This window comes from Oncorhynchus nerka, linkage group LG10 (assembly GCF_034236695.1).
Source record: "Oncorhynchus nerka isolate Pitt River linkage group LG10, Oner_Uvic_2.0, whole genome shotgun sequence".
Classification (NCBI taxonomy): domain Eukaryota; kingdom Metazoa; phylum Chordata; class Actinopteri; order Salmoniformes; family Salmonidae; genus Oncorhynchus; species Oncorhynchus nerka.
The window spans coordinates 42,681,896-42,707,361 of NC_088405.1; the positions used below are offsets into that span (position 1 = coordinate 42,681,896).

At 44.1% G+C, this 25,466-nt stretch overlaps 1 protein-coding gene across 2 annotated transcripts; it reads right to left on the bottom strand.

Annotated features, from left to right (window-relative positions):
• Positions 1-21,169: 21,169 nt before the first annotated feature.
• lrrc18a (leucine rich repeat containing 18a) lies at positions 21,170-25,220 on the bottom strand. Of its 2 annotated transcripts, XM_065022831.1 has the most exons (4): positions 24,827-25,220; positions 24,226-24,394; positions 22,415-22,635; positions 21,170-22,112 (listed from the first exon to the last, which is right to left on the bottom strand). In XM_065022831.1, the coding sequence occupies exons 2-4, from the start codon at positions 24,291-24,293 to the stop codon at positions 21,544-21,546; spliced, it is 858 nt and encodes a 285-aa protein (XP_064878903.1). In that variant the 5' UTR covers positions 24,294-24,394; positions 24,827-25,220; the 3' UTR covers positions 21,170-21,543. The 2 variants fall into 2 exon arrangements, with proteins under 2 accessions (XP_064878903.1, XP_029527822.2); XM_029671962.2 differs by lacking the exon at positions 24,226-24,394.
• Between the last annotated feature and the right edge of the window lie 246 nt (positions 25,221-25,466).

A 25,466-nucleotide genomic window follows, 5' to 3' on the forward strand; every position in this document is an offset into this window, starting at 1 on the left:
TGGAGCTGGTTGGTGGGCATATTGGAAAACAGCTCCCTAATAGGCTAAATCTACAATGGCAATATACCTAGACATCTTTAGTTGGACTTATTCTGGCTTGTCGTAAAAGTTTTGTTGTGTCATCATACAGGCATTTTGTTAATACAGGTTTGAAAGAGTGCGACCCAGTATTTTACTGGTTTGTGACTCACTGACACCGCCCCCCAGTTAGAGGGGAATAACCCAGCCCAAGAGTTACACACAGGGAACTTTATTGAAACACACCGACGAAGGTGATCCTGGGGATGAAAAGTGGAAATGGTAGTGGTTCTGAAACAAGAGAAACAGAGGTAATGAATACACTGCCCGCAATACTATAACTGATAGCACAAACAGAGCAACAAGGTTATTAAACAAGGGACGGACTGTATGAAAGTGAATATGCTGCCTGCACATATTACAATACAGCTATACATGTACACAAAGGCAGCATACCACAAAACTAACAACTAACTATTAAGAACAATATATACGTGTCACGCAACTCACTTTGGGCACGCACACCATCCCACAAGTCCAAAGATATGAGTGAGTCCAGTTGTTCATGAGCAGCTTCTTGAGGGATACTGCAAGTATTGTTTGACCTGTATAGTCAAGAAGATGGGCAGATGTCCGCCCCCTAGTAACCTCCCTAGCAACCTATCAGGGCACAGGTCATACAGGTCAGGGAGAGTTTGAGAGGCAGGTTTATGGTACCCCCAAGACTCTCAGGCTCAAGTCATGGGGGATGGGGAGGGGAGTGTGCAGCCCAGGTTGTGAGGTGCTAATAACAGTCATCTGGAAGGGAATTTGTAATAATTCATTCACATAATTCACATAATACATTCTCAAGGGATTTTACCTAGAGTGACATGTACAGGGCCGGTTTTCTGTCACATTTTTTAAAGGTGACACAGTGTATAATATCATATTACGTATCATTGTAACCAGTAGACTTCAGGGAAGACTTATAACGTAGACTGTAAAAGGTAACTTTGTATTTAATACACCACCTTGAAAGTGAGAATATAACAATTTTACTGCAATTTCGGATGTTTTTTAAAAATCATTGTTGTGATCATCAAGGTAAAAGCAAACACCAAAGTAGCTTAAAATACAAACATTTTAAACTATTTGGGAGCCAGGTAGACCCAACACAAGGGAAGCTATGACCCACAATGTGCAAGCAGGCAAATGCATTTACACTTTTGACCTATAGGCTTTGCTGAAATGTGCCAATTTTCATGATGGTTTACCAAATCAAACCTTATGGTATTTCTGGGGACTGTCCTGTCTGTAATCTCTCTCCATGTATAGCGTTTGTCTGCCACTGATGCATCTTGGGAGTTGGCGTTTCCCAGCAGTGTGATGCAGTTCCTGTGTCTGGTACACAATCACTGCCCTGAGACGGACTACGGAGTTCCTACACACACTCGCCAGCACTTTGTTTCCCCCAGACGACACTGAGGTGTGTGTCCTTCTTCTGCTCTTCTTAATCTTCCTCCTGTGGGAGCATCAGATCTAGAATGGGGTTTTGATAAATAGTGATGTTCTAGCTCTACTCTCCTCTCCCTCAGGGAAGGCACCTAAGGGGGATTGTCAGCCAACCAGGAAGCAGGTGTGTGACTTAATCCGCATCCTCTTGCTGGACAGCCTGCTCAACATGCCTGCCAAGGAACACACACACACCCTACTGCTGTTACTGGAGGTAGACACACACACGCACGCACGCACGCACGCACGCACGCACGCACACACACACACACACACACACACACACACACACACACACACACACACACACACACACACACACACACACACACACACACACACACACACACTGGTGAACTTCCTAAATGACTGTCTTCCCCTGCTTTCTCCAGAAGGTGCCGCTCTTGGCCCAGCTATGAGACAGAGTGGCAAAGTATTAATTGAGTCACACGTTGTAGTTAAACACCATGGGAGATGGAGAGAAGACAAGGCTGGCTGCTACCTTAGGAGCACATGTTCACCAATCTGTGTATGTGTGTTGCAGTATTCCCCAGAAGGAGCGGTGTTGGGGCAGAGACAGGTTATCCAGACTGAACTGCTTGACTTTCTCATGGAGGTCCTCCACATGATCAGTCAGGAGGATGGACATAACACACACCTCAACACACAGGGTAGAGTACACACACACACACAACTCAGGCACTCATGCACACACCTCACATACAATGCATTCAGAGAGTATTCAGAACCCTTGACTTTTTCCACATTTTGTTACATTACAGCCTTATTCTAAAATTGATTAAATAAATGTTTTTTTCTCATCAATATACACACAATACCCCATAATGACAAAGCGAAAACAGGTTTTTAGACATTTTTGCAAATCTATTACAAATGAAAACAGAAATACCTTATTTAAATAAATATTCCTTTGCTATGAGAGTCGAAATTGAGCTAAGGTGCATCCTGTTTCCATTGATCATCCTTGAGATGTTTCGACAACTTAATTGGAGTCCATCTATGGTAAAGTCCCATAGTTGACAGTGCATGTCAGAGCAAAAAAACAAGCCATGAGGTTGAAGGAATTGTTCGTAGAGTCTGAGACAGGATTGTGTCGAGGAACAGATCTGGGGAAGGGTACCAAAACATTTCTGCAGCATTGAAGGTTTCCAAGAACACAGTGGCCTCCATCATTCTTAAATGGAAAAAGTTTGGAACCACCACGACTCTTCCTAAAGCTGGCCGCCCAGCCAAACTGAGCAATCAGGGGATAAGGGCTTTGTTTAGGAAGGTGACCAAGATCTCAATAGTCATTTTCACAGAGCTGCAGACTTCCTCCGTGGAGATGGGAGAACCTTCCAGAAGGACAATCATCTCCACAGCACTCCAGCAATCAGGCCTTTATGGTAGAGTGGCCAGACGGAAGCCACTCCTCAGTAAGGCACATGACAGCCCACTTGGAGTTTGCCAAAAGGCACCTAAAGGTCTCTCAGACCATGAGAAACACGATCCTCTGGTCTGATGAAACCAAGATTGAACTCTTTGGCCTGAAGGCCAAGCGTCACGTCTGGAGGAAACCTGGCACCATTCCTATGGTGAAGCATGGTGGTGGCAGCATCATGCTGTGGGATATGGAGGGTTGGCTTCGGGACAAGTCTCTGAATGTCTTTAGCATTTCACTACACTCGCATTAACATCTTCTAACCATGTGTATGTGACAAATAACATTTGATTTGATTTGATTTGCCCAACCAGAGGCTGGACATGAACCCAATCGAACATCTCTGGCGAGACCTGAAAATAGCTGTGCAGCAACGTACCCCATTCAACCTGACAGAGCTTGAGAAGATCTGCAGAGAAGAATGGGAGAATCTCCCCAAATACAGGTGTGCCAATCTTGTAGCGTCACACCCAAGAAGACTTGAGGCTGTAATTGCTGCCGAAGGTGCTTCAACAAAGTACTGAGTAAATTGTTTGAATACTTATGTAAATGTAATTAGTTGTTTTTTATACATTTTCTAAAATTCTAAAAACCTGTTTTTACTTTTTTCGTTATGGGGTATTGTGTGTAGATTGATGAGGGGGGAAAACAACAACTTAATCAAATTTAGAATAAATCTGTAACGTAGAAAAATTTGGAAAAAGTTAAAGGGGTTTGAGTACTTTCAGAATGCATTGTATGCACTCACGCATGCACACACACACGTCTCCCATGCACACACACACACACACACACACACACACACACACACACACACACACACACACACACACACACACACACACACACACACACACACACACACACACACACAAATGGAATTTCCATTTGGGAATGGGCAATAAAGTATTGTATCACTCAACAGATCTTTCTCCCTCTCCGTCACCAGACTCAAACTCCCAGAGACCTGAGGGGCAGATGGACACTTAGATGGAGAACATGGTATTTTTCAGTCAAATGTTTCTGGAGAGACTCTTCAGCGACTTGTTTCTGGTTGAGCCAGAGAACCTGCTCATCTTCCTGGCTGAGCAGATAGTGTTGGTGGGAAACACTCTGAGTGTTCAGATTAAAATGATTGTCCTTCATGTACAGAGTAAGTAAGGAGTCATGTCAACTCTATTCATAAAATCTTTGGTGGTGTTCCAGGCTGACTACATTGCAGTCAGCTGCCATATAGCTAACCACATCATTTGATACAGTGCGACAGCAACGTAGTCTGCCGAGAACGCAGTTCTTCTACCTATCTGCAATGGTCTGAACTTTTCACCTGCTCTTTCCTGTCAGGTTCTGGAGAAAGGCCTGTCACATCAACACCAACACCAGGCCTCCTCTACCTCCTATCCCGCCCACCACACACACAGGCCGAACAGGAAGCTGTCTTCAGCACACTGCGAGTGGTAATGGCGAGCTCGGACGTAGTCATGGCAAACTATAGCTCCAGAGTGAACTTCAACACCTGCCTACTGCACTGTCTGCTGTTTATACAATTTGACAGGTAGGTAACACGTGTGTAACAGTATAACTTTAGTCCGTCCCCTCGCCGGGCTCAAACCAGGGACCCTCTGCACACATCAACAACTGACACCCACGAAGCATCGTTACCCATCGCTCTACAAAAGCCACGGCCCTTGCAGAGCAAGGGGAACCACTACTTCAAGGTCTCAAAGCGAGTGACGTCACCGATTGAAACGCAATTAGCGCACACCACCGCTAACTAGCTAGCCATTTCACATCGGTTACATATGCACATGAGTAAGCACCCATGCGCACACAAACACACACACACACACACACACACGCTCATGCACAGACACAACATGCACAGGGTGTTGAAGAGTTAGTCATGTGATTGCTGTATGATTGGCTTTGTGATCATGGATGCTTTGCATTAATTGTAGGTCTATGCTGTGGGATATTGTTTGTGCCCTACAGTTGCCCAGAAGGCTTTGGGTGTGAAACGCACAAGAAACACCAGCGGAGAACCCTGTCTCATCTTTTCCCTATCAAGACTAGACGCACTACCGCACGTGTGACAGTAGTGACAGATGTCCCTGGTCGAGGCCTGCACCCATCACCTATTAGATTGAGCTGAGTGTGTGTTACAGAGCCGATGTCCCTAGTTGAGAGTGTGTGGTCTAAGATCCTGACTGAGAGACGCACCATTCTAGAAGACACCTATAAGTGTGAGCTTTCAGCCAATCAGATTTAGAGGATAGGGGAGGAGACATCACTCAAGGCTTGGCAGTTACACAAAGGTGAGACCACACACATGCATGGACGCACAAACACATCACTTAGGTATACACACAGGTGAGATGCAAGACTGCACAGAATATCAGTTTTTTATGCCTGCCATAAAAAAGTGAAACACTTCAATATGATCTACTATTCTTCCTCAGGTCTGCACTTGTGTATTTTGTGTATATGTCTGACTTAAGGACTGACTTACTGATTAATTGATTGATTGATGTTTTCTGTCTCGTCAGACAATATGAGGAAGCTGACTAGCAACCCCCAGAGGAAACGTGGTGTAATCAGCTCTGCTATTTGCTCTGTCCACAAATGACTGGGGAGCGAGACGGGTGCTATGGAGGTAACATGACCAAACTACACTGTTTGTTAGTATTACTATACTTGTGAGGACCTTGAATGTGTGTGTCCTTAGGTGCATGTCGGTTCATTGGCTAGATGACATCTCTGTCACACAGGTGCCCCTAATCCCCCTCACACACACACACACACACACACACACACACACACACACACACACACACACACACACACACACACACACACACACACACACACACACACACACACACACACACACACACACACACACACACACACACACACACACAACACAGCACACACACCTCCCAATGTCACTGTGCTGTGTGTGCGTGTGTGCGTTGGTCCGTCAAACCCTATGGGTGTGTTTGATTATTCCTGTAAATGGATTTGGATTGTCCCATCTGACCACCCCTCAGTGGGCCCAGTAATTGATATCTGTTCATTTTATCTGTAATAATACACACACGCTCACACACACATGCTCAGGCTGCTGTTGAAGGTTAAAGACGCGCTTATTGTTGTTTTTCCGCCTGAAACACACGACCCACATCATTAGTTCCCCCCGCAGATGAAGACGTCGCGCCATCTGGATCAGGACGTGGGGACGTATTACTCAGGCGCACAGCCATGAAATTACCGTGTCTGTCTGGCTGTGTCTGGCTGTGTGTCTGTCTTTTAAGTCTCGCCACCACAAACGCTGTGTGTGTGCGTGCGTTTGTGCCTTGAACCCCCGAAACATGCGTTGGTAATTATAGCTGTACCAATCTGATGAAAACATGATTCATTTTGTGTCCTTATTTATCATATCATTGGCTGACAGCCCATCGGCTGCCTGATGAATGGTCTCTACTCCCTGAAAGGCAGAGCAGTTAGGAAATTAGACTTAACAGATGAATGTTTTCATCGGATTGGTCCCGCAACTGGTACTTCCTCAAGGAAGTTAAGTTTGCTTGTGCTTTAGGGGGCTACTGGTTTTGTAGAGATCGAGAGACTGCAATCATTCAAATCAAATTCGATTTGTTAGCTGCAGGCGTTTGTAGTTTGTATAGTTCTGTGTATGGGTGTGCAGGTGTGCAGTTCTGTACAGGGTCATGTCCATTAGGGAACACCGTAGCAAAATGTTTAATAAAATCACTGTGCAACAGTTTTTTTTAATATACAAGCTAAGATAGGAGCTTCCTGTTCCATTCCGTTTTGGACTGTTTTCTTCCGATTACTGGCTAGTGAACATTGGAGACAAGATGGCCATGGTAAATCTTTACAGAGTGTCGTCTAATGTTTTTAGAACGTTTTTTTTTTTTAGCTCATTGACTTTGTAGTAATGTTCGAGTCACTCAAATATCACTTGAATACACCTTAGACGTCGGAGGATGTATCGAATTGCAAGACAATTTGCTTTAAAACGGCAACATTTTTTCTGCACCCCAGGACAAAATGTGTAGAGTTGCTGGAAATAAGCTTTAAACTGCAAATGGTTTCTCTGCGCCAACAAGAGGGTGTGAACAGTTTGTTTCATGCACACGCAGGGTCGGGTGTGGGATGTTCCCCAGTTGTGGAAGAGGGGCCTGAGTGGAAAAGTTTTTGTAAACCCTGCAATAGCCTACAGATGGAGATGAACCTAAAGGCACGTGCACAGTAGCAACCAATACCACTCGACAGACAGGGCAGGTGTCAGCCAGTGCTGCAGTCTTCTGGTCCGCAGCTGCTCCCTTTTTCTTAGCAGCCGCTGCCTTGGCGTCGGTCAACAAGTACAACTTCAACTTCAACTTGAGAGCGGAGCTCTCAATAGTACAACATAATGACTTCAAGGGGTGGACGGCTCCAGATCTGAACGGCAGGAGTGTGTATACGCTTTCCATCCAGCCCAGCTCCTACCTGATTCCAACACCGTATCGTATCGCGGCGATTCGTTAGGTTGATTATTTAAAGTCCGCTGTTAGAGCTGGGACAACAACAAAAAACGTCACACACTGCCGCTCTCCCGGACTTCCTGCAATGGCTGAAACAGGACCAACGTGTTCCAGGTTGAAACAGCTTTCTTTAGTTGAGAGGTGATGAGACTCAGGCACACACATTGGTCCTGGAATAGTGACGATGCAAAGAAGGTTCGCAATTTGGCATCAATGACATGGCAGTCATTCTACCTCAGAAGCAAACATGTGAATACCAATGAATTTAAATCCCACCATAGCATTTAGGACCAAATAGCATGACATAACCTTGCCTACTAGCTATACTAGTGATCGATACCAATGATCTTCACAACTGGACTGCCGACGTTATCTACCCGAAGGAGATCCGGCTGGCTCCTCCGTCGCGACGTTACCTGAACGCCCATCTGCGGCCTGCTAACCGTTAGCTGTCTTACCGGCTGCTCTCAGAATAGACAATCGGACAATTTATTTATTTTATTATTATTATGTTTCTTCTTGGGCCTCTATAACTATATCTATTGTTTTTATTTTTTTGTTGTTGTGTGATTTGGACTAATCCCCTCTACAACACGGAACTCCACTAATCTACTGACGGAACGCAAGAGGTGGCTAACAACAGACCTCCATCCTATGCTAGCTTGCTACCGATGTCCTGGCTAGCTGTCTAAATCGCCGTGACCCCCAAACCAACCTCTCCACTCCCTGGACCCTTTTGATCACTCGACTAAGGATGCCTCTCCTTAATGTCAATATGTCTTGTCCATTGTTTATTGGCTTATTTCACTGTAGAGCCTCTAGTCCTGCTCACTATACCTTATCCAACTTATTAGTTCCACCACCCACACATGCAATGACATCTCCTGGTTTCAATGATGTTTCTAGAGACAATATCTCTCTCTTCATCACTCAATACCTAGGTTTACCTCCACTGTATTCACATCCTACCATACCTTTGTCTGTACATTATACCTTGATGCTATTTTATCACCCCCAGAAACCTCCTTTTACTCTCTGTTCCAGACGTTCTAGAAGACCAATTCTTATTGCTTTTAGCCGTACCCTTATTCTTCTCCTCCTATGTTCTCTGGCGATGTAGAGGTGAATCCAGGCCCTGCAGTGCCTAGCTCCACTCCTATTCCCCAGGCGCTCTCTTTTGATGACTTCTGTAACCGTAATAGCCTTGGTTTCATGCATGTTAACATTAGAAGCCTCCTCCCTAAGTTTGTTCTTTTCACTGCTTTAGCACACTCTGCCAACCCGGATGTTCTAGCTGTGTCTGAATCCTGGCTTAGGAAGACCACCAAAAATTCAGAAATTTTAATTCCAAACTACAACATTTTCAGACAAGATAGAACTGCCAAAGGGGGCGGTGTTGCAATCTACTGCAAAGATAGCCTGCAGAGTTCTGTCCTACTATCCAGGTCTGTACCCAAACAATTTGAACTTCTACTTTTAAAAATCCACCTCTCTAAAAACAAGTCTCTCACCGTTGCCGCCTGCTATAGACCACCCTCTGCCCCCAGCTGTGCTCTGGACACGATATGTGAACTGATTGCCCCCCATCTATCTTCAGAGCTCGTGCTGCTAGGCGACCTAAACTGGAACATGCTTAACACCCCAGCCATCCTACAATCTAAACTTGATGCCCTCAATCTCACACAAATTATCAATGAACCTACCAGGTACCCCCAAAGCCTTAAACACGGGCACCCTCATAGATATCATCCTAACCAACTTCCCCTCTAAATACACCTCTGCTGTCTTCAACCAAAATCTCAGCGATCACTGCCTCATTGCCTGCATCCGTAATGGGTCAGCGGTCAAACGACCTCCACTCATCACTGTAAAACGCTCCCTGAAACACTTCAGCAAGCAGGCCTTTCTAATCGACCTGGCCGGGGTGTCCTGGAAGGATATTGATCTCATCCCGTCAGTAGAGGATGCCTGGATATTTTTTTTAAATGCCTTCCTAACAATCTTAAATAAACATGCCCCATTCAAGAAAATAAGAACCAGGAACAGATATAGCCCTTGGTTCTCCCCAGACCTGACTGCCCTTAACCAACACAAAAACATCCTATGGCGTTCTGCATTAGCATCGAACAGCCCCGTGATATGCAGCTGTTCAGGGAAGCTAGAAACCGTTATACACAGGCAGTTAGAAAAGCCAAGGCTAGCTTTTTCAAGCAGAAATTTGCTTCCTGCAACACTAACTCTAAAAAGTTCTGGGACACTGTAAAGTCCATGGAGAATAAGAACACCTCCTCCCAGCTGCCCACTGCACTGAAGATAGGAAACACTGTCACCACTGATAAATCCACCATAATTGAGAATTTCAATAAGCATTTTTCTACGGCTGGCCATGCTTTCCACCTGGCAACTCCTACCCCGGTCAACAGCACTGCACCCCCAACAGCAACTCGCCCAAGCCTTCCCCATTTTTCCTTCTCCCAAATCCATTCAGCTGAAGTTCTGAAAGAGCTGAAAAATCTGGACCCCTACAAATCAGCCGGGCTAGACAATCTGGACCCTTTCTTTCTAAAATTATCTGCCGAAATTGTTGCCACCCCTATTACTAGCCTGTTCAACCTCTCTTTGTGTCATCTGAGATTCCCAAAGATTGGAAAGCAGCTGCGGTCATCCCCCTCTTCAAAGGGGGGGACACTCTTGACCCAAACTGCTACAGACCTATATCTATCCTACCATGTCTTTCTAAGGTCTTCGAAAGCCAAGTCAACAAACAGATTACCGACCATTTCGAATCTCACCATACCTTCTCTGCTATGCAATCTGGTTTCAGAGCTGGTCATGGGTGCACCTCAGCCACGCTCAAGGTCCTAAACGATATCTTAACCGCCATCGATAAGAAACATTACTGTGCAGCCGTATTCATTGATCTGGCCAAGGCTTTCGACTCTGTCAACCACCACATCCTCATCGGCAGACTCGACAGCCTTGGTTTCTCAAATGATTGCCTCGCCTGGTTCACCAACTACTTCTCTGATAGAGTTCAGTGTGTCAAATCGGAGGGTCTGCTGTCCGGACCTCTGGCAGTCTCTATGGGGGTGCCACAGGGTTCAATTCTTGGACCGACTCTCTTCTCTGTATACATCAATGAGGTCGCTCTTGCTGCTGGTGAGTCTCTGATCCACCTCTACGCAGACGACACCATTCTGTATACTTCCGGCCCTTCTTTGGACACTGTGTTAACAACCCTCCAGGCAAGCTTCAATGCCATACAACTCTCCTTCCGTGGCCTCCAATTGCTCTTAAATACAAGTAAAACTAAATGCATGCTCTTCAACCGATCGCTACCTGCACCTACCCGCCTGTCCAACATCACTACTCTGGACGGCTCTGACTTAGAATACGTGGACAACTACAAATACTTAGGTGTCTGGTTAGACTGTAAACTCTCCTTCCAGACCCATATCAAACATCTCCAATCCAAAGTTAAATCTAGAATTTGCTTCCTATTTCGCAACAAAGCATCCTTCACTCATGCTGCCAAACATACCCTTGTAAAATTGACCATTCTACCAATCCTCGACTTTGGCGATGTCATTTACAAAATAGCCTCCAATACCCTACTCAACAAATTGGATGCAGTCTATCACAGTGCAATCCGTTTTGTCACCAAAGCCCCATATACTACCCACCATTGCGACCTGTACGCTCTCGTTGGCTGGCCCTCGCTTCATACTCGTCGCCAAACCCACTGGCTCCATGTCATCTACAAGACCCTGCTAGGTAAAGTCCCCCTTATCTCAGCTCGCTGGTCACCATAGCATCTCCCACCTGTAGCACACGCTCCAGCAGGTATATCTCTCTAGTCACCCCCAAAACCAATTCTTTCTTTGGCCGCCTCTCCTTCCAGTTCTCTGCTGCCAATGACTGGAACGAACTACAAAAATCTCTTAAATTGGAAACACTTATCTCCCTCACTAGCTTTAAGCACCAACTGTCAGAGCATCTTACAGATTACTGCACCTGTACATAGCCCACCTATAATTTAGCCCAAACAACTACCTCTTTCCCAACTGTATTTAATTTATTTATTTATTTTGCTCCTTTGCACCCCATTATTTTTATTTCTACTTTGCACATTCTTCCATTGCAAAACTACCATTCCAGTGTTTTACTTGCTATATTGTATTTACTTTGCCACCATGGCCTTTTTTGCCTTTACCTCCCTTCTCACCTAATTTGCTCACATTGTATATAGACTTGTTTTTTTTACTGTATTATTGACTGTATGTTTGTTTTACTCCATGTGTAACTCTGTGTCGTTGTATGTGTCGAACTGCTTTGCTTTATCTTGGCCAGGTCGCAATTGTAAATGAGAACTTGTTCTCAACTTGCTTACCTGGTTAAATAAAGGTGAAATAAAATAAATAAATAAAAATCTAATACAGGCAAATATATTGATAAAAGCCTCCTTGTCCGAGAGGGATTGACATGGTTATAAAAACGTCACGCCAGGGTAACTACACAAAACGCAGCCCTCATTTCAAGTGTTTCTAAAAATCCCCTATTGGGAAATGAATGGTGGAAAAAAACAATTGGGAACCATTTCTGTGTTTGACCTCGAGATTGTACAGGTATTACGACTCATACTCTGGTACTCTACAATGGCTTGAACAATAGGCTAGCGAGTCTGAGGAGATTGTCTAGGCAGAGACCATGGCGTGTTTTCTATGATGAGACTGTGGCAGCTATTACTCAGACCTTTTATGAATGTACACTCCCAGTCAGTAGCCTTTTTGGACTTATGAGCAGGCTACTCCTCTGGATAGGCATCGAGTTGGACAGCTAACGGGCTATTTGCTGAATGAACATCCCCTGATCAATCCCTCCCTGTGTCTCATATTTTACATGACAAAATGACTGCGTTATTGCCTTGCAAAATAACCTTGTCCTCTATTTGTCCCTCTATCGACATCTGCAAAGGATCCAAAACGCTGTGACCAGAGTTCCATTTCAATTCCAGTCAATGCAGGAACAACACCGAAATTCTCTTCAATGCTTTTCAATTAGGGAAATGTGGACTTCGAATTTGCATTTTGGTTTGCTTTCTGAATTGAGTGGAATTGGGAATGGAATTGACCCCAAACCTGGATGTGTAATTTGACTGCTGAGCTATTGTCAGAACATTATGTTGCGAAATAATTTCGGAAAGATGTGATCTAAAATGCTGAACATGTGCACAATGTTTGCAGCCCCCCAGTGATGTCACACAGAGCAATTGACAGAAATCCTTTCTGTTTTTCTCTGCAAATGCACATAAAAAGTACTTCCATTTTAAAATGAGGTGAAATTAGATTACTATTGGTTGTGAATAGGCTACTGGGAGGCTGTTGAGTTGTTTTGTAAATTGTTGCTCGGTTAAAATATCCATATACGCCCTTTAAATTCATTACCAGTCACCGCCAGCACACAGAGACGTTGACATTAGGTTGCCTTATGCAACAATGCACCCACCGCACGCCCGCACTTACACACACACACACACACACACACACACACACACACACACACACACACACACACACACACACACACACACACACACACACACACACACACACACACACACACACACACACACCACACACGCAGCACACATCACCATCATCAGAGGTGGCGCGTTGTTGGGAAGTTATTAAAATGGAAATGAGAATGTGTGATGTTGTGATGTTAATTGCGGAAGGGAAGAAATGATTTATGTTATTTAATGCAGTGTCTGAAAGAGGGAATGAGGCTGCTATCTGCTAAATAGGGTAATTAATGCTATATATTACTTATGTTTGTCCAAATTAAGGAATGAAATTATAGACGGTGGTGGCGGCTGCGATTCCGCGTTTATCTGTGAAAAACCGGCTTTATTTTTATCATCTTTACTAGGCCCATTTATCTCTCTTCTCTCTCTCTTCAATTTTTACTTCAATTTTGCTTCCTATTCTTCCTCCATTTTTTTTCCTGTTGTCTACATTGTCACATTTGTGCCGTCCGCCGGTTGCTGGTTTGAACAACAGTTTTTGGAGGTCATGTAGTCAGAGCAAGTCTCTGTCTCTCTTCAAAGACTACTTTTGAAATGCCATATACAGTCACTGGGTTTTTCCGGTCTGTATCTGGGCTGAGACTTAAAGCTCTTGTGTCCCACTACGTGAAGAAAGACAAAGTTTTTAACCAATGACGCAAAAAGGTATCAGCCCCAACCTCCCACCTATGTGTCCCCACCCTCTATTACTGAAACACTCCCACATAGGAAGAGAATAGCCTCCCCTCTTCATACAATTAACTTTGCTATTACGGTTGCCATCCTGTAACGGCAGGAGTCTTCAGGAGTCTCATGTCACAAACTTCCAGATGTGCGGCCAAGTCTGTCGATACATGACTTGATGTACAAGATTTCTTATATCCATCTGAGATGCCGTAAACTACCAGGTGGATCAGATTAAATCCAAGACACAATATGTATTATTTATTAAACTATGCATTTAATACACCTGATGGAGGCAGTAGAGTAGAGAAATAGGATTTCCAGAAGTGGAGTTAGCCATGCACGACCATGATTGAAGCTCTAGTCTACAGCATGTTCATTTAGTCGGTAATATTCTGTGTGTAACCTACTGAAATGTGTTGTTTCACTACCCATCTCAGTGAGGACCCTGTTGTGATGATTGTCCTAACGACAATGTGAGTCCGGAGTGTCACTGCTCTACACAGGCCTCCTACAGGGCTTTACACTAGCTAAAGCTAATGTAGCAGCAGGACACACGCACACGCACACGCACACACACACACACACACACACACACACACACACACACACACACACACACACACACACACACACACACACACACACACACACACACACACACACACCATTGCACCCTGCCCACTGCTGCGGCGTACCACTGAGATATTAATGTTTAAGCTAATTAGATCACAGACACCAAACTATTGGATCCATAGACGGTGTTATTGTAAAGGCTGCATATTTCACTTACTGAATGCAATTCGTATGGGCTGTAATTGCACGAGTGTATGGTAATTTCATGATGAAACAAACAATACTAATACGAATGCGCCGCATGGGAAGGGGTTGTTTTAGGCTACAGCAAGGTCATGAAGAAAAAATGTTGTTTTTCTTATAGAATAATTAAGGTGTATTGTTTTTACACACACACATTACCGTAGAACTGGTCTAAATGAAAACGGAACATTGATTATGCTTCTCGGTCTCCTCATTGATATGTTAGACATCTGTTTAATGATAACAGTAACACATTTCGAGGGGTAGGGGTCATACTGTGCTGTGCTGTTATTTTTAACATTGACAGCTCTCTCATTCTCTCTCTCTCCATTCTCTCTCTTTCTTTCTCATGAGAAACATTTCCTCCTCTCCTCCGCTCCTGAATGCATATGTCGCCGTAGAAATAGAATGAATAGAACGGGCAAACCCCATTCAAGTCATTGAGGGCATAATGGGTGGACTGGCAGCCAAGCAGTAAGTAAAAGCAGGATGTGCACTCATCCATATGTGCTGTGATGTGTTGATCCAACTCAACTGACATTACAACAACAACAAAAAATCTATATTTCAGCAAAGACCAAAGTTTCATCATGTTAAGAGTCCATGTTACCACAGAAATGAACTCAACCGCATAGATGCCCATGCCGTCCCAGTGCCAACCCTACTCTCATTTTCTTTCTTTCTTTCTTTCTTTCTTTCTTTCTTTCTTTCTTGCTTTCTTTCTTTCTTTCTTTCTTTCTTTCTTTCTTTCTTTCTTGCTTTCTTTCTTTCTTTTTCTTTCTTTCTTTCTTTCTTTCTTGCTTTCTTTCTTTCTTTCTTTCTTTCTTGCTTTCTTGCTTTCTCTGTCTCTGTCTCTCTTTATCCCTCTCTCACATTGTCTTTATCCCTCTCTCACATTGTCTTTATCCCTCTCTCACATTGTCTTTATCCCTCTCTCACAATGTCTTTATCCCTCTCTCACATTGTCTTTATCCCTCTCTCACATTGTCTTTATCCCTCTCTCGCATTGTCTTTATCCCTCTCTCACATTGTCTTTATCCCTCTCTCACATTGTCTTTATCCCTCTCTCACATTGTCTTTATCCCTCTCTCACATTGTCTTTATCCTTCTCTCGCATTGTCTTTATCCCTCTCTCACATTGTCTTTATCCCTCTCTCGCATTGTCTTTATCCCTCTCTCTCATTGTCTTTATCCCTCTCTCACATTGTCTTTATCCCTCTCTCGCATTGTCTTTATCCCTCTCTCGCATTGTCTTTAACCCTCTCTCGCATTGTCTTTATCCCTCTCTCGCATTGTCTTTATCCCTCTCTCACATTGTCTTTATCCCTCTCTCGCATTGTCTTTATCCCTCTCTCACATTGTCTTTATCCCTCTCTCACATTGTCTTTATCCCTCTCTCGCATTGTCTTTATCCCTCTCTCGCATTGTCTTTATCCCTCTCTCACATTGTCTTTATCCCTCTCTCGCATTGTCTTTATCCCTCTCTCACATTGTATTTATCCCTCTCTCACATTGTCTTTATCCCTCTCTCGCATTGTCTTTATCCCTCTCTCGCATTGTCTTTATCCCTCTCTCGCATTGTCTTTATCCCTCTCTCGCATTGTCTTTATCCCTCTCTCACATTGTCTTTATCCCTCTCTCGCATTGTCTTTATCCCTCTCTCGCATTGTCTTTATCCCTCTCTCGCATTGTCTTTATCCCTCTCTCGCATTGTCTTTATCCTCTCTCACATTGTCTTTATCCCTCTCTCACATTGTCTTTATCCCTCTCTCACATTGTCTTTATCCCTCTCTCGCATTGTCTTTATCCTCTCTCGCATTGTCTTTATCCTCTCTCGCATTGTCTTTATCCCTCTCTCGCATTGTCTTTATCCCTCTCTCACATTGTCTTTATCCCTCTCTCGCATTGTCTTTATCCCTCTCTCACATTGTCTTTATCCCTCTCTCGCATTGTCTTTATCCCTCTCTCTCATTGTCTTTATCCCTCTCTCGCATTGTCTTTATCCCTCTCTCGCATTGTCTTTATCCCTCTCTCGCATTGTCTTTATCCCTCTCTCACATTGTCTTTATCCTCTCTCGCATTGTCTTTATCCCTCTCTCGCATTGTCTTTATCCCTCTCTCGCATTGTCTTTATCCCTCTCTCGTCATTGTCTTTATCCCTCTCTCGCATTGTCTTTATCCCTCTCTCGCATTGTCTTTATCCCTCTCTCACATTGTCTTTATCCCTCTCTCACATTGTCTTTATCCCTCTCTCACATTGTCTTTATCCCTCTCTCACATTGTCTTTATCCCTCTCTCGCATTGTCTTTATCCCTCTCTCACATTGTCTTTATCCCTCTCTCGCATTGTCTTTATCCCTCTCTCACATTGTCTTTATCCCTCTCTCACATTGTCTTTATCCCTCTCTCACATTGTCTTTATCCCTCTCTCGCATTGTCTTTATCCCTCTCTCACATTGTCTTTATCCCTCTCTCGCATTGTCTTTATCCCTCTCTCACATTGTCTTTATCCCTCATTGTCTCTCGCATTGTCTTTATCCCTCTCTCACATTGTCTTTATCCCTCTCTCGCATTGTCTTTATCCCTCTCTCACATTGTCTTTATCCCTCTCTCACATTGTCTTTATCCCTCTCTCGCATTGTCTTTATCCCTCTCTCGCATTGTCTTTATCCCTCTCTCGCATTGTCTTTATCCCTCTCTCGCATTGTCTTTATCCTCTCTCGCATTGTCATCGCATTGTCTTTATCCCTCTCTCACATTGTCTTTATCCCTCTCTCGCATTGTCTTTATCCCTCTCTCGCATTGTCTTTATCCATTGTCTTTATCCCTCTCTCGCATTGTCTTTATCCCTCTCTCGCATTGTCTTTATCCCTCTCTCACATTGTCTTTATCCCTCTCTCGCATTGTCTTTATCCCTCTCTCGCATTGTCTTTATCCCTCTCTAGGAGTTCCTGTCCTGTGTAGAGGCCCATATGAAGGTCGACTTGTGAGGCGTTTGTTTCTCAAACAAGACACTCTAATGTACTGTCCTCTTGCTCAGTTGTGCACCGGGGCCTCCTATTCCTCTTTCTATTCTTGTTAGAGCCAGTTTGCTCTGTTCTGTGAAGGGAGTAGTATACAGAATTGTACGAGATCTTCAGTTTCTTGGCAATTTCTTGCATGCATTCATTTCTCAGAACAAGAATAGATTGACGAGTTTCAGAAGAAAGTTCATTGTTTCCGGCCATTCATTGTTTCTGGCCATTTTAAGCCTGTAATCGAACCCACAAATGCTGATGCTCCAGATACTCAACTAGTCTAAAGACAGCAAGTTTTATTGCTTCTTTAATAAGCACAACAGTTTTCAGCTGTGCTATCATAATTGAAAAAGGGTTTACTAATGATCAATTAGTCTTTTAAAATGATAAATTTGGATTAGCTAACACAACGTGCCATTGGAACACAGGAGTGATGGTTGCTGATAATGGGCCTCTGTACGCCTATGTAGATATTCCATTAAAAATCTGCCGTTTCCAGCAACAAAAGTAATTTACAACATTAACAATGTCTACACTGTATTTCTGATCAATTCGATGTTATTTTAATGGACAAATGTGCTTTTCTTTCAAAAACAAGGAAATTTCTAAGTGACCTCAAACCTTTGAATGGTAGTGTACATCTTTTCACATTCCTTATATTATGCAAACCAGACGGCATAGTTTTCTTGTTTTAAAATGTACAGATAGCCAGGGGCACACTTCAACACTCAGACATCATTTACAAACAAAGCATTTGTGTTTAGTGAGTCCGCCAGACCAGAGGCAGTAGAGATGACCAGGGATGTTCTCTTAATAAGTGCGTGAATTGGACCATTTTCCTGTCCTGCTATGCATTCGAAATGTAACAAGTGATTTTGAGTGTCAAGGAAAATGTATGGAGTAAAAAGTAAATATTTTCTTTAGGAATGTAGTGAAGTAAAAGTAAAAGTTGTCAAAAATATAAATATTAAAGTAAAGTACAGATACCCCCAAAAAACTAATTAAGTAGTACTTTAAAGTATTTGTGCTTAAGTACTTTGCACCACTGACAATGGGGGACCAAATTCACAAAGCATCTTAGAGTAGGAGTGCTGATCTAGGATCAGTTTTACCATTGAAATCATAATGAATAAGAGGGGGGACCTGATCCTAGATCTGCTTTATGAATACAGGCCCAGATAAATGAACTAGTGCCCTGTTGAAACCAGTTGTTATATGAGTGTAATGGCTGTTCTGTGTCGTTGGAAGATGATACAGTATATTTGTGAGAAACGTTCTGCCTTAGGAGATCAGAAGGAGGACAGAGACTGACTCAGGTAAGACCACAGACACATACCTCACATAATATAAAAGAATCGAACCCACGTTCCTGGCGTTGCAAGGGCCGTGTTTTACCCACTGAGTGCCTGTGCCCGCTCCCATGTGTCTGATGTTCCAGAGCCGAGGATCCTGTGTGAGTCAGGTGCAGAGGCAGGGGAGGAAGAGGAGGAGGGACTGTGAGCGCCTAACCTTTTTCACCGTCCTAACTGAGACGACTACCCCTCTCACTGAGCCATGCCTCCCGAGCCCACAACCCCTGAATGTGTGTTTGTTTGTATCAGGTTGGATACTGGTTGTATATGAAAGGATTGATCCAGATGATTTACTATGGGATTCCAATACCTCACCACTGCTGTCAGAATCTCATCTGTTATAGTTAGCTAAATGTGTGTGTGCGGTGTGTTTGTATGGTGTGTGTGTGTGTGCGCACAGTGTGTGAGTCAGTGGTAACTATGTTAACAGGGCCGACAACCAGCAGAGTGTTTTAATAATGTTTCTGACAGAAGAATTAATAAAAACAGTAGGAGGTTGTATCAGCTGTCTCCCAGCTAGTTGGCATGTGTGTGTGTGTCCTGCTGAGCTGTTGTCAGATAACCAGGCCTTTTTTCACGCTTATTAATCCAGGAGCACTGTCCTCAGAGCCCCCACACACACAATCTCCAGCATGATTAGACTACCACCGCCGATAGTGTGATTATGATGGTAATGTGTGTGGGGAGAAATCAATGGTATGACATTAGCCTCTCAGTCAATAAGAATCCTCCTCTCTTCCACTCATCCACCTCTCCTCTTCTCTTACGTTTTCCTCTCGTTCTCTCCTCAGTTCACCTGATTTCCTCCTTTCTTTTCCTCCTCTGCCTCCATTAGTTGAATCACATCCGCTTGATAATTCATAGTCGCTTTAGTTAATGACTCTGTAGGTTGTAGGCATATTACTGTGGGTTGTTTGTTCTGTTGCCAATACATATACTTTTTTCTACATATATCACACTGTGTGTGTGTGTGTGTGTGTGTGTTCGTGCATGCACACTTGTGTTTGTTCAGACGAGTGGCTCTGGCTCTGATCACTTAGCAGGTTTCCTATTGTGTGTGTGGCATTGATTAATTTCCCTAATAATCATCAGGCCCCTTTCTCTTCCAGTATGTGCAATTTGATTAGTAATCATTGTGAGGGGCTTGTGGGTGAGTTGGGGCCCCATATGTTTTCGGGGTGGTGGGTCCCCCAGGGGGCAGAGAAAGGGAGAGAGACAGTAAGGGGGCCAGGTGCGCACACACACACACACACACACACACACACACACACACACACACACACACACACACACACACACACACACACACACACACACACACAGTGGGAAATGAGGGGGGACAATAGAATTAGTCACACATAATCACAATCGTAGCTGTGACTGGCTTCAGAGTCACACATAATACAAGCATCAGGGTCCATTCACGCTCTAAGTCTAGCTGGAGCATCGCCATCTTGGCCAGTCTCTATCTTATCCGATCAATCAATGTTAATAATCTCAATAATGAAGTGGTGACTGTGTCATTTTAATCATGATGAAGACGTGTGATTAAAATGATCAATCAAGTGCACCCTGAAATGGTGATGATGTCTTTACATCCCATGAGAGTACAAGGGTAGACACGGGCTGGGTTTCATGGTTTGCATATTAGTTCGTGAAATTTTACAATGGATACATTGCAAATTAATGCACAACTATTTCTTTAAAATTGTTATGAATTCATGTAAAGGGTTCAAATTCAAGTTGTGTAGTGCAATTCATTTGTTCAATATTTATAGCCTTATGGCCCACTTTGATGTACACTGTCAATGTCCTCCGATGATGATGCAACACGGACTCTCTGTGTCCTCTCTCTTCCAGGTTAAAGCTAATGTGTGTGTGGTGGTGATCAGTGGCCTGTCTGTAACAGAGGGGCTGCTGTTGTTTGGGAGAGACCGTCTGTACGTGTGTGAGGTCTTTGCCGTTTGCCGCAGGAAAACAGAGAGAGAGAGAGAGAGAGAGAGATTTCCCTCTCTTTCTACCTCACCTCCTCGTTATTTCTTCCCCTTTTACCTCTCTCTTTCTCCCATCCTACTCTCTCTAAACACGTTGTTCAGTGGTGCCAGCATTGAGGTGACGTTGGAGGGATTGCTGAGGTCATAACTAGTGCCAGGTGAATGTGGGCACATACACATACACAACAGGTAGATAAGGTATATAGTAGAAACAGAAAGAACCCACTGCAAATTTTCAAGACATTCTTTATTTCAACAATTTACAACATAAAGACTGAAGGCAACCTCTCTTAATGGCCTGTGGAATCATTGTTTCACAGGTAAAATAAGAAATACTGTAAATTCAGCTAATGTTCATTGTCGACCTAAACAAACAGTGACACAGTGCCAGGTGACGTACATTGATATGACCTGACTTCAATAGAAAAGTATATTCATTAGAAAATTACAATGGCAACATTGTTGTCCATTTTGTTGGTTTGAGCACTGTCTATTTGGATCAATCATCACATCATAGAACTGTTCTCAATTGCTCATTGGCTATGTAGAACTATATCCCGTTGTCCATTGGCTGTCCTTGAGTATCAAACCTCTCCCTGGACCATTATTGGTCACTCCTCACCTCCACTGTTCCTGATTGGCTTGGGCCACTGAGTTTGGTGTAACCAGCCCGGAGTACGGCACACCCCTGCTCTCCGCATTACCTTCTCTGTCCCTCCTCCCTCCTAGCATCCAGCTCCTCTCCTTCTTGCAACTCTCCAAACAGGACCCACATAGACTCCCCTCCTTAGCCAGGTACACCCCCTCCTCCAGCCCCCCTTCACCCCTCGTCGCTCCCGAGTCTCCCTGGGCGTAGGACAAAGGGTTCCTCTTGGTGTTGAGTCTGATAATGCTCGGTAACACCTTGATAAACTCAGGCAGGGAGAGGAACAGGTTATCAAACAGGCCCAGCTCTTGGAGACTACAAAGCCCCACCATGGTGGGAGGCAGGGTGTCCAGGCGGTTCATGCCCAGGTTGAGGCTCCGTAGGCGGGCTAGGTTGCCTAGCGAAGGGGGTAGACCCGCAGAGGTCAGGCGATTGTTGGATAGGTTGAGGTGTGACAGCGCCACCAATTGGCTGACTGTCTCCGGTATGGCGTCCAACTGGTTGCTATGGAGATCCATCCAGCTGAGCGAGACCAGGTCACCTGGATGACCAGAGAGGAAATAGGTTTTACTTAATTGTGTCATTCTATGCATGTGCTTTGTTCTGTGTTTTTTAGAAGGTGGGCTCAATACACAGCTGTGTGACTTACTAACAGACCTAATCAACAACAGAATCCAAATCTGCCAAGACTGATACTATTTTCTCTTCCCAATGTGACCATACCTCAAGGCAACCAACAATTCTTTGCCGATTGGAATTCTGTCCCTCACTGTATATTATGATGTTGTTACGTAAGTCTACTATTAAAATAGCCAAACGATCCAAAGGACAGTAAATAAATACCAATGAAGTCTGGTAGCTTCTTGAGTTGGTTGCGGCTGAGGTCCAGCTCATTGAGGTCTGGTAGTTTGAGGAGACACTTGGGGAAGGTTGCGATCCCCATATTACTGAGGTCCAGTCTGCGGTGGCCATCAGTGGTCACACGCACAGCGTTCTTGGCCATCTTCAGAGTCACCTTCTTCCCCTTAGCACCTCCTCCTTTCTTCCCTCCTTTAGCCATGGTGCTGCAAGGAGACGTGGTGAGAACAATCAATCACATTATATCATTACCAGTGGTGACCCAGACTGGGGAGCGTGTTTCAGTACCAAAGGTGGCCAGGGCATGCGTGTGTCGTGTGAGTCCTCCCTGCAGAGTAACTGAGTCCCAAACCATATTGTGTGTGTGTGTGTGTGTGTGTGTGTGTGTGTGTGTGTGTGTGTGTGTGTGTGTGTGTGTGTGTGTGTGTGTGTGTGTGTGTGTGTGTGTGTGTGTGTGTGTGTGTGTGTGTGTGTGTGCGTGTGTACGCGTATGCGTGCGATGGAGAAAGAGTGGAGAGTGAAATGAGAAGGCTGATGTTATTTACACAGGGGCTCATGTTTGGCCTGGGGTGGGAGAGAGGGCTCCACGCTCGACGCAGAGTGAGGGAAATGTAGACCTGTGTGTGTGTGTCTGCCCCTGCTTGTTCTCCCAGTGCTTCTCTTAATAAGGCTAATGCCTGACAGAGATCTATCTGAACAGCAGAGAGGCGACAGAACAGACACAGTGTAATACATACATAAGGTAATACTGGTAAACAAATGAGTGGTGAAGCTTCCACACAATTCAGCTGGTTGAACTGGGAAGCCTCTCCCAGGTGGGAAGATGCATGCGTGAAAAGAGACTGAGTCAAATCAGGACGTTGATAAATTACGGTTAGGGCTCTGCTCCTCTCCCCTCTGTTGCAGAGAGCAGTGTGTGTGTCTCAGAGAGCAGTGTGTGTGTCTGTATTAAAACCCTAAGGCCCTCTATCGCCTCATTAATCATATTGAGGATCACAGAGAACAGAGAGGTGATTCACCATCGCTTGTTTCCATTACAACCTTAGATAGGAAACTATTGCTTGCAATGACTACCTGCAATTACACTATATTGTACAGAGCGACAAATGCAATGATTGATTTAGGCTGCTTTTACAAAATAATGTGATAAGGAGTTACTTGGGGTAAAAATTGCATATACTTCAGATCGCTCTTGATTTGTGAAATCAAGTGTATGACTTTGTATTAGTCTCGTAGAATCCAGAGATATCTCTGTAAATGGGAATGAGACCAAGGCATTTACCACAAGTCTGCTGTTCAGACTGCATTTCTGGGCTTTACGGGTGAGAAATAACGGAATATTATTAAGCTTAGTGAAACAATATGTCCTGATTTAAGCCCAAGTCCATTTTTGGATTTAACTTGGGTGCTTTTCACACTACTCAGCCGAACCAAGACAAGCCAAACCAAGCCAAGCCAAACCAAGCCAAGCCAAACCAAGCCAAGCCAAACCAAGCCAAACCAAGCCAAACCAAACCAAGCCAAACCAAGCCAAGCCAAGCCAAACCAAGCCAAGCCAAACCAAGCCAAGCCAAACCAAGCCAAACCAAGCCAAGCCAAGCCAAACCAAGCCAAACCAAGCCAAGCAAAGCCAAACCAAGCTGTATTGAACACGCCTAGTTACACATGCATCCACCATAGATGCTGGAACCATGTTGAAAAGAAATGGCCTTTCCATGCCTGCATATTTTGGTTTGGCACGATAGAGGGTGAAAGAAAAGGTATGTACTGTAGTACTAGATGAGGATAAGTCATACACCCCCCTATCCACATCGACGGGACCGCAGTGGAGAAGGTGGAAAGGTTCCTTCCTCTGCGTACACATCACTGACAGACTGAAATGGTCCGCCCACACAGACGGTGTGGTGAAGAAGGCACAACAACGCCTCTTCAACCTCAGGAGGCTGAAGAAATCCGTCTTGGCGCCTAAAACCCGAGGTCAGTACAGGTGAGTCAAAGCTGGGACCGAGAGACTGAAAAACAGCTTCTATCTCAAGGCCATCAGACTGTTAAATAGCCACCACTCGCATATTAGAGGCTGCTGTCCTATATACATAGACCTGAAATCACTGGCCACTATAATAATGGAACACTCGTCACCTTAATACTGTTTGCATATTTCGCATTACTCATCTCATATGTATATACTATTCTACTGTATCCTAGTCTATGCCTCTCTGACATTGCTCGTCTAAATATTTATATATTTTTAATTACATTCCTTTACTTTAGATTGTGTGTATTGTTAGATATTATTGCACTATTGGAGCTAGAAAACTAGCATTTCGCTACAAAAGCAATAACATCTCCTAATCACGTGTATGTGTAAATAACATTTGATTTGATTTAAGTACTTACCATGCTTTATCTACAGTAGAGTGAAGAGGTTCGACCAGTTGATCTGGCCTGGGAAGTTTGGTAGCAGTGTAGTGTGTCTGTCAGCAGCTAACTGGCCATTCCCTGCCACCTGAGAACCATGCTCCTTACAATCATAGACAATTCCGTTTTCAGACAATGCTGCATCTTGCAATTGCAAAACACGGTAGGCGTTCTGATGTTTCCGTTAGTGAACTCCATTAGAGTATAGTTTATGGTAGTATCAAACTTGAAAACACCTTTCATATGTGGATGAATAGATTTAGAGTTGAGTTGAGCACTCTCAATGCCCCAGTTGCACCCTCCCTCTTCCACTCTCCTTTTCTCTACACAGAGGTGGGCAGGAAAAGGTTTCTGTTGTTTAAGGACGTTACTAAGCAACAGGAGTCCGGGGCGCCAGGACTGTATAGCCATGTTACTGCCCCAGTGAGAGAGAGAGAGAGACAGAGAGAGAGAGAGAGAGAGAGAGAGAGAGAGATATTGCCCCAGAGTGAGAGGGGATAGACATTTCAGCAGCCATTAAAATATAATAGTCTCCCAAATCAGATTAAAATATATCTAGAAATGTTTTCTAGGAGTAGAAATGGTAGTTTTTGGCATAGATACTGTGGAGCTTCAACAC